Raw genomic sequence first — 20,699 nt, forward strand, 5'->3', positions numbered from 1 at the left:
CGGCGGTATCAAAATTAGACTGTCACTGGTCAGGAAGACTTGGCTTGAGGGGTGGAGGACCTGGTCAGGGGTTTGTTTCTTCTCCCCGTTACTGCTCTTTGCCAGGTTCCTCCCGGGGTTTCTTAACGGGTTCCATTTGTTTGGGTTACAGCCTCAGGGCTGTGGCTTCTGAACCTCCTTCCGAGGCAGGATCCAAGCATGGAGCTCTGGAAACCGTGGAGAAAAGAATTTGCGTCTGTAGATGTGCTGCTTTCCTGGTTCTTTTTCTCAGAATCCCTTTCCTCTTAAAACAGCCAGAGGCAAAAAAAATTGAGAGATGCACAAAGCCTTCCAAAATGCAAGATTAATCATGTGCAGGAAACCCTCCCTGGTAGGGAGGCACGGGCTGCATTCTAGTCGAGGCGGAGCTGAAGCTGGCTCCGGCCTAGCCCAGGAGGCGGCCCCCTTGCTGGTGGGGGTGAGGGGCCCATCCCCGCGGGCAGTGGGTATAGTGGCAGGAACCCAGGCACAGCCCTGAGCCTAGGGCTTCCATGAATTTGCCCTTGCTATCATTTGCAAAGCCGAGGATCACTTACTAGGAAGGAAACTTAATCAGGAAATCACCTTTGGTGGCGTGTGCCCTGCCCCAATTCCTCGGCACTCACCACCCTCTCTCCTGCCCTCCCACAGACGTGCCCTGGAGAGCAGGTGGGAACTGATCCATCTTGTTGAGTTGCTGGCAGTTGGCACCTCTCCTCTCCCACTGCAGCAGGCAGCCCTCTCTCAGCCAGGAAAGCCCTTTATGATTGCCGTTTCTAACACTGGACTGAGGACGAAGGGGGGTTGGTATTATTGAATAGTTGGCAAGGGGTGAGTTCATGCTCTGGGTTCCTACTTTTGTGCGCAGCGGGAGTGCGTCCTCCATCTTTCTGGGCTGTTGTCAACTTCCCCAGCCCTCTGCCTGGGGCGGAGCGGGGAACACAGCTCATAAAAGGTGTGTCTCTGAGGTGCTCCCTCTTGTGTGTCCCTTGACCGAAGCCGTTGCGGTGGTAACTATCCAACTGGAAAACATGCAGGAGTAAACGGAAGATAAAGCTCTTGCGCAACCAGCCAAGATGGGAATCTCTGCCCCTCTTTGTTACCCCACTTGACGCAGCTCCCTCCCTCCCCACAGGGCTGAGGGTCCTCTCTTTGAAGATAGGGAGTGGGAGGGCCAGTTATCTTGGTCTTCGCAGATCACAAGTGAGCTGGGGTTTTGCAGAAAGGAAGGAGTCCTGGATTTTCTAGCTCCTTGGTGAAGAAGTCAGAGGAGTGACAGGAAGGACACCCCAGCCCAGCTCTTTCTGAGGAGTTAGAACACTCCTCACCCCACTCCACACACCTCTCCAGCCCCTCCGTGTCCACCTTGTTATTACTCCCAGGTGGATCCAGTCTGGCTTCCCTGAGTCCAGGCTGAATTAGCAGTAAGTGAGCACAGTCCTTGACATTTCCCATGAGGAGAAACTCAGGCTATTTGCGATTGCAGACACAATGTGAGAGTGACGGCGGAGGGGGAGCTAGTGGTAGTCCAGGGGAGTTCTTGGAGACCTGATCGTCCTGTTTCTCAGCTGTGGGTGCTCCTTAGAGCTCAGTGCACTGCTTTACTTGCTTGTGTTATATACTGCCTGTCCCTCACCCAAATCAGGGGCCCAAACACACTTGGAGTTCTGGTGACCCCTCTCCACCCTCCAGCTCTTTGCATTCATCATCTGCACCTTCCCCGCACAAAAAATAAAGTAGTGATGCCAAAAATAAAAAGACCACTTGCCTGTTCCCCTCCAGCCTCCACCAGCGGCTACTGTGCCTTCTCTTGGGGAGAACCTGCACCAATACTCTGGGCAGGAAGAGAAAACAGGCCACTTCCACTTTCCCGAGAAACCATAATTTCAAACGATCTTCTTGCCGAATGGATGGGCTTAGGACACTATTGTGGGTTTCTCTGTCTCTCTCCTTCTCTTTCTCTCTCTCTTTTTAAATGAGGGCCAGGTAAAGCATTCTTAGCACATTATGGGGAGAAGGTTGTAATCCCCCAGCCTCCTCCTGTGTATTCTGGCTTTGTAAATACTGATGGCCTCGTGTTTCCTGTGGCCTCAAAGTGGAGGAAGGCTGGGGAGGTGAGGGGGTGGTGGAGGCCAGGAAGCCAGCCAAGTGGGCTACAGCTCAGCGGTGCCAGCTGCCCTCTCCAGCCTTCCTGCCCCTTGGGCTGGCTGTGGCTGGCTCTCCTTCCTGTGCCCTTACTCCTAGGGTCAGGCTCCTGTTGCGTCAGGCTCCGGCCTCACTTCCTCACAGGCAGTGAGTTGGACAATAGCGTTGCAGATGTGCTGCCTCCTGCGTGAACGTGGGAGAATGGAGGCCAAGCTGGGCTCATTTCTGCACATGGGCATCAGGTCACTTAGGTATCCCAAGCACGCTTTCTTGCTTGGCCGTGACAGGGTCATCTCCTCTGGGCTTCGGGACACACAGTCACCATCAATTATAGGGAAGCTTCCATGAAATTGACAGGTGGGCCTGTACTCAGGCTGTATGGGGAACAGCCCTGTGGAGACTCATGGATGAGGGTGGGAAGTGTACTGATTATCTCCCCTTCTTCCCCAGGCCTCACTCTAGTGACTTGCTCATGTGACGTTCAGGGCGAGGGACCCCTATGGCCTGGGAGCATCAAGCAGGCAGGGGCCTCAGTTGCCTCTGGTGTCCAAGTATCATCAGTGCAGTGATTGATTATTGAGTAAATGAATTCCTGCCTTGGATTTAGGCATTGAATCCGTGTGATCCAGGTGTGAGTATCCAAGCAGCTTTTCAGCTTGACACACAGACTAGTTTTTGCATTGGGTTCAGCTGTTAGTACCCCGTAACAACAGAAACCATGTAATATTGTAAATTTTAAATACCTGGTTTTAATGTAGCTAGAATTTTTTCCCTAGTTATTTTATAATGATTCTGAGTTTTCGCTTTGCTGGAGACATCTAGTGTTTGCAACATAACTTCGAATATTAGAAATCCTTTAGTACCAGGAAGAGGTCAGACTTGAGTTGAGCCTAGAAGGGAGTGCTAGGTGGATATGACAGGCAGGGCTGTGGCGTGGACAGAATTGCAGAAGTGAGGGTGTAAGATACATTTTGGGACAGTCTGCATTTCTCATTAAGAAAATGAGGCGAAAGTGATGAGGTTGACACTTACAAAGAGAACTGGGCCACCAAGGAGAAAAAAATCTCTTGCCAAAGGGTACTTCCTAATTTTCCTCATCTTTGGTGCTGTGGAAGAACCTGTCTTCTTGTCTGGCAAACCCTGCCCCAAAGGACTGGTCAATAAACTCTAACTTAGCACCAACTCTAAGTCAGGCTCATATCCTTCTAGGTTTTTTATTATTTTGTGGAAAAAGTCAAATATACAGAAAGCTGAGAGAGGAACTCTCTGACGTCTCGCTCTCTTACATCACTCCTGGATTTAACAAGTGTTAGTGTTTCACCGCATTTGTTTTCCTCTGTAGACTTTTTCAGGATTATCTGAGTAAATTGCAGACACCAAAGCCCTTCACCCCTAAATACTTCAGCATGTATCTCCTAAGGACAGGATGTTCCCTTCAGAGTGGTAATACCATTATCACACCCAAGAAAACCAATAATTCCTTTGTGTCTAATATCTGGTCTACATTCAGATCTCCTCAGTTGTCTCCAGAATGACTTTTATAGCTTTTTTTGCAATCAGGATCCCATCAAGGATTGACATTATATGTAATTGGCTGTTGTGGCTGTGTAGCCTCTTTTAATCTACTACACTCCACCTTTTTTGTTTTATGTTTTTATGACGTTGACTTTGTAAAGTGTCCAGTCACATCCTTCTAGTTTTGAATCTGAGTGTACAGGCGTTCAACATTGGTTCCATTAACAGAAATTTACTGAGTAATATGCCACCACCCCCTGAAGTCCTGTAAACCCATGTATGACCTGTTGCTCAAGATGCACAGTTCAGTCTCGGCCACACTGCTGGCTCCACGGGGTTGTTGCTGGTGACGTCTGGAGCGCTGACTGTGGGCAGCCCTGTTCTGGGAAAGGGCTTCAAATCTCAGCTCTACCACTTCTCACTGAGGGCCTTCAGCTGGTGGTCCTTTCTCCTCTCTAAGCTTCGGGGTCTTCATGTCCACAACAAAGGGGTTGGACCAGGGGTCTTCCTAGTCTCACTCAGCTTTGCCTCTCAACACCTCTGTGACTTGGCTCCAGGTGTTGCCAGGCAGACCGCCTGCAGCTTCGTAGCTCAGGGTAGCTGCTTCGGGAAGCCAATTGCCTGCTCCCATTCCTGGCACCAAGAACAGGGGATCCGGGAGGATGCACACGGTTCTCTGATGCTTTAACGTGACCACATGCCCTTCCCCTCTGCTCCCCACAGCGGAGATTCTGGAGCTGGCTGGCAATGCAGCAAGAGACAACAAGAAGGGCCGGGTCACGCCCCGGCACATCCTGCTGGCCGTGGCCAACGATGAAGAGCTGAATCAGGTATGGGACTCTCCTTTCCCTCCCCCACCCAGACACACCAGCAGGCAGTCTTGCTGCCCAAGAGTTGTCTGTCCAGTGGGAGGGTGCTGTTTGGCTGGCTATCAAGGGTGTGGACTGCATTTTGGACTATTAGCAGCTTCCCCGTCCCCCCCCACCCCATGGCAGTTTTTCCCCAAGATTTTATTGGTTTGGGGGAGGGGAATGAAACAAGGTATTTGGCTCTCCTTGGAAGAAAGATGGTTCTTTCTTCCACCCGAGTGGAAACTCCACCCGAGTGAGGGACTCCGAAGACTTGCTCCCCGTGTTGTGAGCCAGGGTCCTGTCAGCCTCCTTGTAGATGCCATGGAGGAGGGAGCTCTACCAACCCAAAGCAAGAGCATGGGGTGGGGGCAGGGCTGAGCTCTTGAAGGTCACGGACGTGCTGGTCTGACTCACCATCCACTACTTTGGTTTTCCTGCAAGCTGCTAAAAGGAGTCACCATCGCCAGCGGGGGAGTGTTACCAAACATCCATCCGGAGTTGCTAGCGAAGAAACGAGGATCCAAAGGGAAGTTGGAAGCCATCATCACACCACCCCCAGCCAAAAAGGCCAAGTCTCCGTCCCAGAAGAAGCCCGTGTCTAAGAAAGCAGGGGGCAAGAAAGGGGCCCGGAAATCCAAGGTGCGTAGGTGATTTGGCAGGGACGTGTGGAGGGTGGGGCTGGGCGGGTGCCGGCAGGCGGGGTCATGCGGGCTCCCCTTCCTACTGAGGGCTCATTCCCCTCTGGGGTGGGGGCCTGTGGAACAAATGGAGCTGGTGACAGAGGGCTAGTCCAGCTCAAGTGGCCAGAGTCTGGACGCAAGTGGGGGACTAGATTTCTGTAGGCAAGGGGGATGTGGGGAGGTGCTGGGGCAGATAGCCCCAGGCTGGAGGGACCTGGTGCCCACCCTTCCAGGAGATGCTCACGCCCGTGGGGTGGGACATGTGTATACAGGAGCTTCCCTGTGCGAGCGACAGCAGACGAGTCCTGCCCAGAGCTGCCAGCTGCCCGCTTGCCCTTGACGTGCCCAGAACTGTCATTGTGTTGCCATGGCTGCATGTCCTCCTCCGAGCCTGTTCCAGCAGGGATGGTTCAGATGGTTAGCTCTTTGAAATGACCACCTTGTTAAGGAGGAAAACAGATGCGTTATTTGGGCGCTTCCTGCCAGACCCAGCTGGGATTGAGACTAGGTTGTAGGTGCTGATCTTTCTGTGGGGAGCGAAACCTTCTCATGAGTGTGACCTAATGTCTTCTAGGATGGGGCAGGCCCCCTAATCCCAAGCCAGGATCTTCCTGGTCCACCCTCGGGAGGTCCACACCCGTGGCTGGTTGCATTCACCTGTCTGAGACTCCAGGGTAACTGGGACACATGGTTTCTGTTTCTTCCTCGCTGGGCCCTGCCTCTCAGCTGTTGTCACAGACTCCAGGGCCAGCAGACTAGGAACAGCGCAGCTCTGTGTTTAATAAAATGGAATCTTAAGGCTGCTCCACCCTGCCCTGCCCTGGGGTGCCCCCTCAGGAGTCACCCTTCTGGCCTCTAGCCAGACTAAGAGGAAATTATCTCTGGCAGAAGGTGGCCTCCCTATTTTGAAAGACCCCCAGTAATATCCCCTTGGAAATGCCCTGCAAGGCCTAATGCAGTGTCAGTGTCAGGACATGCTTACTAGAGCCCAAAGCCCTCACCAGAGTAAGCTGGTGAGGACACCTTCCCAGAACAGGTCCAGGAGCGGTGACCCGGGGCCACATGCCAGCCCGCACTCCCAGCATGTCCCCTCCGCTGAGCCCATCCAGACATCAGGCAGGCCTTCACCACATGGGGGCACCTTCTGTGACCTCTCACCTCCCACCCACACTGTTTGTGTTTGTGGACTCTCTTTAGTTGAGGTGTAAGAGGCTGTATTTTTTGTACATCCTTCTGGGTGTGGACAAACACCTCCCTGAAAACGACAAAATCTAAATTCCTCTTGCCAACAGACACCCCCCACCCCACCCTACCCCACCAGGCTCAGAATCACTCCCAGCTCTTTGAGAGAGAAACCGGATACAGAAGAGTGTCCTGTAAGTTATTTCCAGACACTGCACTCCACCTTGCTCACAAGCCCTGGAGGAGGCTCAGGGCAGGCTGGGGATTTCACAGAGTGCTCATTCCTGCTAACTATAAAATTAGCAGATTGAACTGTTTCTTTTTTCCCTTACAACATTTGCATTTGGGGGGAGGTGCAGGACAGGGAAGGCAGGGGAAAGTGCCTGTGTATCCCCCTTTAAATGTTAAAAAAGAAGATGAAGATGCCAAATCCATCATCTCTTGATTATGGGCCTCAGGGAGCTGGCTGCCCACAGAGGAGGGGGCCAGCAGGGGCAGAACTGTGGCACCTCTCCAACCCGAGTGTCTCTGGCAACCCTGGGTTGAACCTTGCTCCCTGTCACCCCCAGTCTTCTGGCGTAGTTTTTGCCCCGTAACTTTCCGAACTTCCCAACTTCCCAAACACTATGAATGCTTTTTCTTTCTTTTTGGACTTGAAATATAGAGGGTGTGTGTGTGTGTGTGTGTCTTCTAGTAGCTATATTCGGAACTCAGTGTTTCTAATAACCATATGCCAATAATCACTTGAACACTCAACTTTTCCCTTGATTACAAAAGCAGGAAGTCTGTTATGGTGGTCTGTTTTTCTTCTACACAATAAAACACATTGTCTGCTTACTGTACCAGTATTTGGCTAACATTAAACCCTGGGGGAAGCTGAAATTGGAACCGTGAACAGCTAATTTTCAAAACATTTGTTTAATGTAAATTGTGGTACCAGCTCCCAGAAACAGCGGAGAACCCTGCATCTCTAGGTTTAAGTGGAATGTTCTGAAAATAACCTTTCCAGAGACATGCAGACAAAGCCTTAGTAACATGCTAAAGCACTTGTAGTGAAAGGGAGTTGGTATTTTTCAAGTGTCAACACTTGAATTCCAAATCATAATTTTCCCCCCAATTCTATGTAATTGGAAGGTTTTGAAAGTCTCCAGTTGTGACAGCTGAGTCAGCCGTAGTGGAAACTGTTAGAGAAGGCGACAGACCCCACCAGGGGCTGGGCATCCGGGGCCCTGGCAGTGCCTTGGGGTTCCTCCTTCTACTTGGGTGGCCTCAGGCAAGTCTGTGCCTCAGTTTACCCCCTGCCGTGAAATGATGGGGTCCATCCCAGCCCTACAATTTACTGACTCTAGTGAATGTTTGCATAATGTCTTTGTGTAGGTAATACGTGTGAGAGTTTGGATGGTACGAAGAGTGTGCGGTAATAAAATCTCACTCAGTCCTCCCACTTCTCCCCAGAGCAGCCTCTGGAATGAGTTTTCATGTACCCTTTCAGAAAGTCTAAGCACATAAAAAGCATAGAGGTACATAAAGTCTTCCCCATCCTACTGGCCTTTGGGGAGAGAGAGAGAGAGAGAGAGAGAGAGAGAGAGAGAGAGAGAGTCGTGTTCCCCACTGTTTTGCAGTGTGGTGTCAGTGGTTACTGGTGCCAGCTCATCTGGCTTTATATTCCAGTTCTGCCAGTTGCTGGCTGTGTGAGGTGTGAGTTGGGGGAGTTAACTTCATTCCTCTGGTATCTCAATTTCCTCATCTGTAAAATGGAGGTATAACACAGGGTGGTTGGGAGGCTTAAAAGAGGATTCATGTGAAGTGCTTACAGCAGTGTCTGACACACATGTCAGCTGCCGCTGTTACTCCCTTGGCAGTTCTTATTCATCTTGGCGTGTGGAGCTGCTGTAGTCTCTCATGGTGTGGCTCCAGTTACTGATACTGTAGGCAGGAGCAATGTACCCAGTTCTCTCTGGATTGTTCCTCGTGTCCATCCTGACAAACAGTCCGCAGTGACCATCACTGTGTGTGGGTCTCTGTGCATAAGTGCAAGTGTATCTGTAGGAGAAAGTCCTCAAGGTGGACTTACTGAAGCAGAGAGTGTATTTTTTAACTCTGATGGCTTATTATCCCATTAAGAAATTTCAAGAGTGGACTTACTTACACATTTGACACTGAGTTGTTGAAAGAAGATGCATCCATTCGATCCATATTTATCACATCTACATGTGCTTGTTCCCCTTCTTGGTAGTGAGGGTACAGCACGTTGGTGCTCAGGGAGCTCTGGTCTAGTGAGGGAGGTAGAGTCACTGCACAAGGGGAGGGGCAAGTGGTGCTCCGACCACAATAAAGTGGAGTGATGGCATGGCAGTGTTGTCTTACATAGGTGCTCAGGGGAGGCTTCTCTGGTAAGGTAACACTCAAGGCATTTAAGTGATTGAGAAGAGAGAGCTCCTGGCACAGGGGGGAGCATGCCTGGCTCTTCCCAGAGAGAATGGGACAGGCCTTCATGTGGGGTCCCCAACGTTTCAGAGAAGCCTGGGGACTCTTCTCAAGATAAGGTTTTATTTATTTTTTTAATTTTACTTTTTTAAGAGGGACTTGGCTGGCCCCAAATGATTTTTTGTTTTGTTTAAATTTTATTTATCTTTTTGGCTGCATTGGGTCTTTGTTGCTGTGCACAGGCTTTCTCTAGTTGTTGCGAGCGGGGGCTACTCTTTGTTGCAGTGTGCGGGCTTCTCATTGCGGTGGCTTCTCTTGTTGCGGAGCACGGGCTCTAGGGCACTTGGGCTTCAGTAGTTGTGGCGTGTGGGCTCTAGGGCACTTGGGCTTCAGTACTTGTGGCTCACGGGCTCTAGAGCGCAGGCTCAGTATTTGTGGCACACGGGCTTAGTTGCTCTGCAGCATGTGGGATCTTCCCGGACCAGGGCTCGAACCCGTGTCCCCTGCATTGGCAGGCGGATTCTTACCCACTGCGCCACAAGGGAAGTCCAAAATAAGGTTTTAAAATGCATAAAATACCGAAGATTCAAAGGAAACCATTTATGCCTAAATCTTCAAGGTTAAGACCCCTGTCAGAATGCTCACCAAGATTCATAGGATAATCTTTAAGGTATCTCCAAGAAGGCATTTTTTGCCAAAAGTTTTGATAAATAGTCATCTCACCTAGGATTTTTCAAATGTAAACCCGCTCTACCACCCCAGTTGAACTCCACCCCCATATGTGAATCACTCTTCCCCATCAAGAAGATACACTTGCTCCTCATTGCCTGGCAAAAAGCCCAAGATGATTTTGGGAGAGCGCCTCTTTCTTTTTGAGAAATATTTAAACTGCAAATGAGTGATTAATGTTCTGGTAAGGGATGCCAAAAAAAGGGATTGGTTCTTTTGAGAAGCTGCCATCCTTGCAAAATTTTGCTGACTTTTTAATGAAATTTCCAGAGATTCAAACAGCAGAGCAAAGGAGACTAGGCGTAGGTAATCTTGGGTTGATAATTTCACACAAGTCTTTTTGGACACTCAGTTCTACAGATTCTTAAATACGTCTCCCACTGACTCTGACCTTACAGGTTTTCTGCTGCTCAAAACAAAACTGGGTGTATGCACAGTACATGGAGTTATTGGATTTGTACAACAATATGAATTTCTAAAATGTCAATCTTTTTTTTAACATCTTTATTGGAGTAAAGTTGCTTTACAATGGTGTATTCGTTTCTGCCTTATAGCAAAGTGAATCAGCTATACATATACATATATCCCCGTATCTCCTCCCTTTTTCCTCTCCCTCCCACCCTCCCTATCCCACCCCTCTAGGTGGTCGCAAAGCACCGAGCTGATCTCCCTGTGCTATGCAGCTGCCAATCATTTTTTTTTTAACTCTTTATTGGAGTATAATTGCTTTCCAATGTTGTGTTAGCTTCTGCAGTACAACAAAATGAATCAGCTATAAGTATACATATATCCCCATATCCCCTCTCTCTTGAGCCTCTCTCCCACCCTCCCTACCCCACCCCTGTAGGTCATCACAGACCACAGAGTTGATCTCCTTGTGCTATGCAGCAGCTTCCCACTAGCCATCCATAAAATGTCAGTCATTTTGGAGATGGACAAAGTATTGCTTGCTAGCTTTTGTCCTCCCTGGGCCAGGTTGTGTAAAGAATCTACCATCTACTCTCACCATTTCATATAAGAAAGTGCATTTTAATACCAAGAAGTGAGGAAGGGACTTAATCGCAGACTACAGACCTTAGGAAAACTTAGGGCACAGTTGTTACGATTGGAATATAGTGACATCTCCCAAGGCAACTGTGTAGACCTGAAGCACCGTGTCACGGGCTGCACACCTTGCAGGGAAGAGGCAGGTGTTGGTTGCCAGGTGGACAGACTGTGAGAACTGGGAAGGAGCAGCTGGTCTTGCATAGGGTTTGCCACTTTCTCTGCCTTGGCCACTTGTTTAGTCAGTTCTCCTGTCTTATCTCACTTTCCTGATGAGGAAGCTAAGTCTTAGGGAATGTGAGCCATGTACCTAAGGCTATGCAGCTAGTAGACCAGGGCTCAAATGCAGGACTTCAGAGTTCAGATAAAGTGTTACTTGTGTGTCCTGTGACTATGGACCACGTCCCTAGGTAGAATTCTCCTCTGGTCTGATGGTAGAGGGCTGCAAAGCCGCCCACTGCAGAGTGAGTGGGGCAACACCTTAAAAAACTTTTTAAAAATAACACATTCTGGCCTCTCATTAAATTTGTTTGTACATTCATGATATATATTCTGTTTATAATTTCCACCTCTTACCCTCTACAACATTCTTTTTCTCGGTGTATTGAATTATAATTGACATAAAGCACTGTATACGTTTAAGGTGTACAGCATGATGTGACTTGCATGTATCATGAAATGATGACCACAATAAGGGTAGTTAATATCCATCATCTCACATACAAAAAAAAAAAGTTTTTTCCTTGTGATGAAAACTCTTCGGACCTACTCTCAACAACTTTTCCTACGTATCATACAGCAGTGTTAACTATAGTCATTGTGTTGTACATTACATTCCCAGTACTTATTTATCTGATAACTGCAAGTTTGTACCTTTTGACCACTTTCCTCCAATCATCCCTCCTCCTCCAACCCTCTGCCTCTGGTAACCACAAATCTGATCTTTTTTCCTGTGAGTTTGGGTTTTTTTGTTATTGTTTTTTTAAGATTCCACATATAAGAGGGATTATGTGGTATATGGTATTTTAATTTCTCTATCTGACTTATTTCACTTAGCATAGTGCTCTCAAGGTCCATCCATTTTGTCGCAAATGACAGAATTTCCTTCACCTTTATGGCTGATGAATGTTCCATTTTGTTTTATATAGGTGTGTGTGTGTGGGTACGTGTATCATATTTTCTTTATCTGTTCATCCATTGATGGACACTTAGGTTTTTTTCCATATTTCCATATCTTGGCTATTATAAATAATGCTGCAGTGAACATGGGGTGCATATATCCTTTTGAGTGAGTGTTTTTGTTTCCTTTGGATGAATACCCAGAAGTGGAATTGCTGAATTATGTGGGAGTTCTCTTTTTAATTTTTTGAGGAGCCTTCAAAATGTTTTCCATAGTAGCTGCTCCGGTTTGCGTTCCCACCAACAGTGTACCAGGGTTCTCTTTTCTCTACATCCTTGCCAACACTTGTTATTTCCTGTCATTTTGATAGCCATTCTAACAGGTGTGAGGTGCTGTATCATTGTAGTTTTGATTTGCATTTCCCTGATGATTAACGATGTTGAGCACCTTTTCATGTACCAGTTGGCCATTTGTATGTCTTCTTTGGAAAAATGGTCTTGAGTTTTTTGCTCTTGAGTTGTCTGAGTTTGTATATATTTTGGATATTAACCCCTTGTCAGATAAATGATTCACAAATATTTTCTGCCATTCCATAGGTTGCCTTTTCACTTTGTTGATTGTTTCCTTTGTTGTGCAGAAACCTTTTACTTTGATATAGTCCTACTTGTTTGTTTTTGCTTTTGTTGCCTTTTCTTTTGGTGTTAAATCCGAAGTCATTGCCAGTACTAATATCAAAGCGCTTACTGTCCGTTTTTCTCTAGGAGTTTTATGGTTTCAGCTCTTATGTTCAAGTTTTTAATCCATTTTGAGTTAATTTTTGTGTACAGTGTAAGATGTAAGTGGTGCAGTTTTATTCTTTTACATTGGCTGTCCAGTTTTCCCAACACTGTTTATTGAAGACACTGTCCTTTCTCCATTGTATATTCTTGCCTCTGTTGTAAATTAAGTGACCATATATGCCTGGGTTTATTTCTGGGCTTGCTGTTCTGTTCCATTGATCTTTGTGTCTGTTTTTATGCCAATACCATACTGTTTTCATGACTACAGCTTTGTTATGTAGTTTGAAATGAGGGAGCACGATGCCTTCAGATTTATTCTTCTTTCTTGAGATTGCTTTGGGTATGTGGGGGTCTTTTGTGGTTCCATACAAATTTGAAGATTGTTTATTCTATTTCTGGGAAAAATGCCATTGGAATTTTTTTTCACATTTTACTATTTTTTTAAATTGAAGTATAGTTGATTTACAGTGTTGTGTTAATTTGTGCTGTACAGTAAGTTGATTCAGTTATACATATATATACTTTTTTTTATTAAGAGCACATTTTATTTTTTAAATTTTATTTTATATTGGAGTGTATTTGGTTTACAATGTTGTGTTAGTTTCAGGTGTACAGCAAAGTGATTTAGTTATACATATACATATGTCTATTCTTTTTCAGATTCTTTTCACATATAGGTTATTGCAGAATATTGAGTACCCTGTGCTCTACAGTAGATCCTTGTTGATTATCTGTTTTATATATAGTAGAGTGTATGTTAATCCCAAACTCCTAATTTATCCTTCCCCTCCCCCCTTCCCTTTTGGTAACCGTAAGTTTGTTTTCTAAGTCTGTGAGTCTGTTTCTGTTTTGAAAATAAGTTCATTTTTATTATTTTTTAAGATTCCATATACAAGTGATATCATATGATATTTGTCTTTCTCTGTCTGACTTCACTTAGTATGATAATCTCTAGATCCGTCTGTGTTGCTGCAAATGGCATTACTTCATTCTTTTTTATGGCTGAGTAATATTCCATTGTATATATGTACCACATCTTCTTTATCCATTCCTCTGTTGATGGACATTTAGGTTGCTTCCATGTCTTGGCTATTGTAAATAGTGCTGCAATGAACATTGGGGTACATGTATCTTTTCAAAGGATGGTGTTCTCTGAATATATGCCCAGGAGTGGGATTGCTGGATCATACGATAGCTCTATTTTTAGTGTTTTGAGGAACCTCCATATTGTTCTCCATAGTGGCTGCACCAATTTACATTCCCACCAACAGTGTAGGAGGGTTCCCTTTTCTTCACACCTCTTCAGCATTTATTGTTTGTAGACTTTTTGATGATGGCTGTTCTGACCGGTGTGAGGTGATACCTCATTGTAGTTTCAACTTGAATTTCTCTAATCATTAGAGAATCTTTCCATGTGCCTTTTGGCCATCTGTATGTCTTCTTTGGAGAAATATCTGTTTAGATCTTCTGCCAATTTTTTGATTGGGTTGCGTGTATTTTTTTGCTGTTGGGCTGCATGAGCTGTTTTGTATTTTGGAGATTAATCCCTTGTCTGTTGCATTGTTTGCAAATATTTTCTCCCATCCCGTGTGTTGTCTTTTCGTTTTGTTTATGGTTTCCTTTGCTGTGCAGAAGGTTTTAAGTTTAATTAGGTCCCATTTGTTTGTTTTTGTTTTCATTACTCTAGGAGGTGGGTCAAAAACGATCTTGCTGTGATTTATGTCAAAGAGTGTTCTGCCTATGTTTTCCTCTAAGAGTTTTATACTGTCGTCTTTACATTTAGGTCTTTGATCCATTTTGAGTTTATTTTTGTGTATGCTGTTAGAGAATGTTCTAATTCATTCTCTTACCTGTAGCTGTCCAGTTTTCCCAGCACCAGTTATTGAAGAGATTGTCTTTTCTCCATTGTATATTCTTGCCTCCTTTGTTGTAGATTACTTGACCATAGGTGCGTGGGTTTATTTCTGGGCTTTCTGTCCTGTTCCATTGATCTCTATTTTTGTTTTTGTGCCAGTACCATACCGTTTTGATGACTGTAGCTTTGTAGTATAGTCTGAAGTAAGGGAGCCTGATTCCTCCAGCTCCGTTTTCCTTTCTCAAGATCGCTTTGGCTATTTGGGGTCTTCGGTGTTTCCATACAAATTTTAAGATTTTTGTGTTCTAGATCTGCAAAAAAAATGCCATTGGTAATTTGATAGGGATTGCACTTAATTTGTAGATTGCCTTGGGTAGTACAGTCATTTTGATTCTTCCAATCCAAGAACATGTTATATCTTTCCATCTGTTTGTGTCGTCTTCGATTTTTTTCATCAGCGTCTTATAGTTTTCAGAGTACAGGTCTTTTGCCTCCTTGAATCGGTATATTCCTAGGTATTTTATTCTTTTTGATGCGATGGTAAGTGGGATTGTTTCTTTATTTTCTCTTTATGATCTTTTGTTAGTGTATAGGAATGCAACAGATTTCTGTGTATTAATATTGTATCCTGCAACTTGATGGAATTCATTGATGAGCTCTAGTAGTTTTCTGGTAGCATCTTTAGGATTCTCTATGTATAGTATCATGTCATCTGTAAACAGTGACAGTTTTACTTCTTCTTTTCCAATTTGGATTCCTTTTATTTCTTTTTCTTCTCTGATTGCCATGGCTAGGACTTCCAAAACTATGTTGAAGAAAAGTGGCGAGAGTGGACATCCTTGTCTTGTTTCTGATTTAGAAAAAATGTTTTCAGCTTTTCACCATTGACTCTGATGTTAGCTGTGGGTTTGACATATCAATGTATGGCCTTTATTATGTTGAGGTATGTTCCCTCTGTGCTCACTTTCTGGAGAGTTTTTATCATAAAAGGTGTTGAATTTTGTGAAAAGCTTTCTCTGCATCTATCGAGATGATCATATGGTTTTTATTCTTCAATTTGTTAATGTGGTGTATCACACTGATTGATATACAGATATTGAAAAATCCTCTCATCTCTGGGATAAATCCCACTTGATCATGGTGTAAAGTCCTTTTAATGTACTGTTGGATTTGGTTTGCTGGTATTTGTTGAGGATTTTTGTCTGTATTCATCAGTGATATTGGCCTGTAATTTTCTTTTTTTGTGGTATCTTTGTCTGCTTTTAATATCAGGGTGACGGTGGCCTCATAGAATGAGTTTGGGAGTGTTCCTTCCTCTGTAACTTTTTGGAAGAGTTTGAGAAGGATAGGTGTTAGCTCTTCTCTGAATGTTTGATAGAATTCGCCTGTGAAGCTATCTGGTCCTGGACTTTATTTGTTGGGAGTTCTTTTGGGTTTTTTTGTTTTGTATTTTTGTTTTTGGCTGCACTGCAGCTTGCAGGATCTTAGTTCCTCAACCAGGGACTGAACCTGGGCCCTCGCAGTGAAAGCACTGACCCTAACCATTGGACCACCAGGGAATTCCCTGTTGGGAGTTTTAAAATCACAGTTTCAATTTCAGTGGTTTTGATTGGTCTGTTCATATTTTCTATTTCTTCCTGGTTCAGTTTTGGAAGATTGTACCTTTCTAAGAATTTGTCCATTTCTTCCAGGTTGTCCATTTTTTGGCATATAGTTGCTTGTAGGTAGTCACTTATGATTCTTTGTATTTCTGTGGTGTTAATAGTAACTTCTCTTTTTTCATTTCTAATTTTATTGATTTGAGCCCTCTCCCTTTTTTTCTTGATGAGTCTGGCTAAAGGTTTATCAATTTTGTTTATCTTTTCAAAGAACCAGCTTTTAGTTTCATTGATCTTTTCTATTGTTTTGTCTCTATTTAATTTTTTTCTACTCTGATCTTTGTGATTTCTTTCCTTATACTAACGTTGGGTTTTGTTTGTTCTCTTTCTAGTTGCTTTAGGCATAAGGTTAGTTTGTTTGAGATTTTTCTTGTTTCCTGAGGTAGGATTGTATTGCTATGAACTTACCTCTTAGAACTGCTTTTCCTGCATCCCATAGGTTTTGGATTGTCATGCTTTCATTTTCATTTGTTTCTAGCTATTTTTTGGTTTCCTCTTTGATATCTTCAGTGATCCATTGGTTGTTTAGTAGCATATTGTTTAGCCTCCACGTGTTTGTGTTTTTTGGTTTTTTTCCCTTGTAGTTGATTTCTAATCTCATAGCATTGTGGTCAGAAAAGAGGCTTGATATGATTTCAGTTTTCTTAAATTTACCAAGGCTTGATTTGTGGCCCAAGATGTGATCTATCCTGGAGAATGTTCCATGTGCACTTGAGAAGAAAGTGAATTCTGGTGCTTTTGGATGGAATGCTCTATATATATCAGTTAAGTCCATCTGGTTTAATGTGTCATTTGAGGCCTGTGTTTCCTTATTGATTTTCTGTCTGCATGATCTGTTCAAAGATGTGAGTCAGGTGTTAAAATCCCCCCATATTATTGTGTTACTGTCGATTTCTCCTTTTATGGCTGTTAGTGTTTGCCTTATATATTGAGGTGCTCCTATATTTGGTGCATATATATTTACAATTGTTATATCTTTTTGAATTGATCCCTTGATTATTATGTAATATCCTTCTTTGTCTCTTTGTAACATTCTTGTAAAATCTATTTTGGGGACTTCCCTGGTTGTCCAGTGGTTAAGACTGCACACTTCTGATGCAGGGTGGCACAGGGTTCGATCCCTGGTCGGGAAACTGAGATCCCACATGCTATGCAGCGTAGCCAAAAAAAAAAAAATTAAAGTCTAATTTGTCTGATATGAGTATTGCTACTCCAGCTTTGTTTTGATTCCATTTGCATGGGATACCTTTTTGCATCCCCTCACTTTCAGTCTGTGTCCCTAGATCTGAAGTGGGTCCGTTGTAGCCAGCATATATACAGGTCTTGTTTTTGTATCCATTAAGGCAGTCTGTGTCTTTTGTTTGGAGTATTTAATCCATTTACATTTAAGGCAATTATGGATATGTATGTTCTTATTGCCATTTTGTTAATTGTCTTGGGATTGTTTTTGTAGGTTTTTTTCTTCCTTTCCTCTTTTGTTCTCTTCTCGTGTAATTTGGTGACTATCTTTAGTGTTGTGTTTGGATTGCTTTCCCTTGTGTGTGTATGTATCTACTGTAGATTCTTGGCTTGTGGTTCCCATGAGATTTTGATATAGCAGTCTGTATACGTAGAAGATTGTTTTAAGTTTCTGGTCTCTCGGTTTCAAATGCATTTCCTGTATCCTGCATTTGTACTCTCTTCTTGTGTGTGGATGATTTCCTACCTTTACTGTGTGTTTGCCTTTACTGGTGAGCTTTCCCATTCATACTTTTCTTGATTCTAGTTTGGGCTTTTATCTTCTGCCTAGAGAAGTTCCTTTAGCATTCTTTGTAAAGCTGGTTTGGTGCTGCTGAATTCTGTTAGGTCTTGCTTATCTGTAAAGCTTTTGATTTCTCCGTCGAGTCTGAACAAGAGCCTTGCTGGGTACAGTATTCTTGATTATATGCTTTCCCTTTTCATCACTTTAAATATATTGTGCCACTTCCTTCTGACCTGCAAAATTTCTGCTGAAAAGTCAGCTGATAACCTTATGGGGATTCCCTTGTATGTTATTTGTTGCTTTTCCCTTGTTGCTTTTAATATTTTTTCTTTGTCTTTAATTTTTGTCACTTTGACTAATATGTGTCTCAGCATGTTCCTTCTTGGGTTTATCCTGTATGGGAGTCTCTGCACTTCCTGGACTTGAGTGAGTGTTTCCTTTCTCATGTTAGGGAAGTTTTTGGCTATAATCTCTTCAAATATTTTCTCAGGCCATTTTTCTCTCTTCTCCTTCTGGGACCCCTCTAATGCAAATGTTGGTGCATTTAATGTTGTCCCAGAGGTCTCTTAAACTGTTCTCATTTCTTTACATTATTTTTTCTTTGTTCTGTGGCAGTGCTTTCCACCATTCTGTCTTCCAGCTCCTTATTTCTTCTTCTGCTTCAATTACTCTGCTACTGATCCTTACTAGTGTATTTTTCATTCCAGTTATTGAATTGTTCATCTTTCTTTATTCTTTATATCTTCTAGCTCTTTGTTAAATGTCTCTCGTATCTTCTCGATCTGTGCCTCTATTCTTTTTATGAGATCTTGGCTTATCTTTAATATCATTCTTCTAAATTCTTTTCAGGTAGGTTGCCTATCTCCACTTCACTTAGTTTTTGTGGGTTTTTATCTTGTTCCTTTGTCTGGAACATATTTTTCTGCCATCTCATTTTGTCTAACTTTCTGTTTTCGTGTTCTCCTTCTGCTGGCTGCAGGACCGTAGCTCCTCTTGTTTCTGGTGTCTGCCCTCTGGTGGGTGAGGTTGGTCCTGGACTTGTGCAGGCTTCCTGGTGTGAGGGACTGGTGCCTGCCCTCTGGTGGGTGGAGCTGGGTTGAGTTTCTCTGCTGGGCAGGACTGTGTCAATGGGTGTGTTTAGAGGTGGCTGTGAGCTCAGCACAGCTTTAGGCAGCCTGTCTGCTGATGGTGGGGCTGTGTTCCTATCCTACTGGTTGTTGGGCCTGAGGTGTACTAGCACTAGAGCCTGTAGGCTGTTGGGTAGGGCCAGGTCTTGATGCCAAAATGGTGACCTCTGGGAGAGCTCACGCCAATCTCTGGGACCTCTGGCACCAGTGTCCTTGCCCCTCCACTGAGTCACAGCCAACCCTCGCCTCCTTAGGAGACTCTCCAAGACTTGTAGGTAGGTCCAGCTGAGGCTCATGTGGAGTTACTGCTGTGCTGGGTTCCAGTGTATGTGAAACCTTGTGTGCATCCTCTAAGAGCAGAGTCTCTGTTTCTCCCAGCTATGTAGAGCCCCTGCACTTAAGCTCCATTGGCCTTCAAAACCAAATGCTCTGATGATTCCTCCTCCTGATGCCAGACCACCAGACTTGGGAGCCTGACGTGGGGCTCAGAACTCTCACTCCTGTGGGAGAACATCTGTGACATAATTATTTTCCAGTTTGTGGGTAAGCCACCCGCTGGGTATGGGATTCGATGATGTCATGAAAGTGCCCCTCCTACCATCTCGTGGTGGCTTCTTCTTTGTCTTTGAAAATATCTTTTTTGGTAGGCTCTAGTTTTTTTTGTCGATGGTTGTTCAGCAGTTACTTGCGATTTTAGTGTTTTCGTGAGAGGAGGTGCGCTCAGGTCCTTCTCTTCTGCTGTCTTGGCTGGGGCTCTCTCGCCACTGGAATTTGATTAGGGATTGCATTGGATCTGTAGATTGCTTTGGGTAGTATGGACATTTTAGCAGTATTAATTCTTCCAGTCCTTGAGCATAGAATATCTTTCCATTTATTTGTGTGTTTAATTTCTTTCATCAGTGCCTTACGGTTTTCACCATGCAGGACTTCCACCTCCTTGGTTAAATATAATCCTTGGTATTTTATTCCTTTTAATGTGGTTGTAAGTTGTTTTCTTAATTTCTCTTTATGATAGCTCATTATTAGTGTATGGAAACACCACAGAAATCTGTGTAATGATTTTGTGTCCTACAACTTTACTGAATTCATTTATTCTAACAATTTTTTTGGTGGAGTTTTTAGAGTTTTCTGTGTATAATATGTCATGTTCAAATAGTGACAGTTTTACTTCTTTCTTTCTGATTTGGATGCCTTTTCTTTTTCTTGCCTAATTTCTGTGGCTAGAGGAAAAGAGGAAAAAGAAATTTTAAAAACTTTCAGACAAGTGAAAGTGGAAATATAACTTACCAAAACTTATGACATGCACCAAAAGCAGTTCTAAGAGGCAAATTTATAACAATAAATGCCTACATCAAAAATTTTTTTAAATCTCAAATAAAAAAACATAACCTGAAGGAACTAGAAAAAGAACAAATGAAGCCCAAAGTTGTTAGAAGGAAGGAAATAACAAAGGCCAGAGAAGAAATGAATGAAATAGAGATTAAAAGAACAACAGAAAAGGTAAATGAAACTAACAGATAAACTAAAGATAAGTAATCTTTCCTATTGGTTGTTCAGTAACATGTTGTTTAATCTTCATATATTTGTGATTTTTCCAGTTTCCTTCTTGTAATTGATTTCTAATTTCATACCACTGTGGTCGGAAAAGATACTTGACATGATTTCTTACATTCATTAGTGCTTGTTTTGTGACCTATCATGTGGTCTATCCTGGAAAATGTTATATGTGTACTTGAGAGGAATGTGTATCCTGTTGATTTGGGTGGAATATGCTGTGTATATTTTTAAAATCCATCTGGTTTAACATGTCATTTAAGGCCAGTGTTTT

The 20,699-nt window shown here is 43.9% G+C and overlaps 1 protein-coding gene across 4 annotated transcripts in view; it reads left to right on the top strand.

The window, feature by feature from the left end:
• MACROH2A1 (macroH2A.1 histone) overlaps positions 1–20,699 on the top strand; it is an 80,048-nt gene that overhangs the window by 26,387 nt on the left and 32,962 nt on the right. For all 4 annotated transcript variants that reach the window (XM_060008810.1, XM_060008811.1, XM_060008808.1 and 1 more), the window contains exons 3-4: positions 4,402–4,508; positions 4,971–5,168. In XM_060008810.1, coding sequence (XP_059864793.1) covers positions 4,402–4,508; positions 4,971–5,168 — 305 coding nt within the window. The remainder of the gene's footprint in view (positions 1–4,401; positions 4,509–4,970; positions 5,169–20,699) is intronic.

This window comes from Delphinus delphis, chromosome 3 (genome assembly GCF_949987515.2).
Source record: "Delphinus delphis chromosome 3, mDelDel1.2, whole genome shotgun sequence".
Classification (NCBI taxonomy): Eukaryota; Metazoa; Chordata; class Mammalia; order Artiodactyla; family Delphinidae; genus Delphinus; species Delphinus delphis.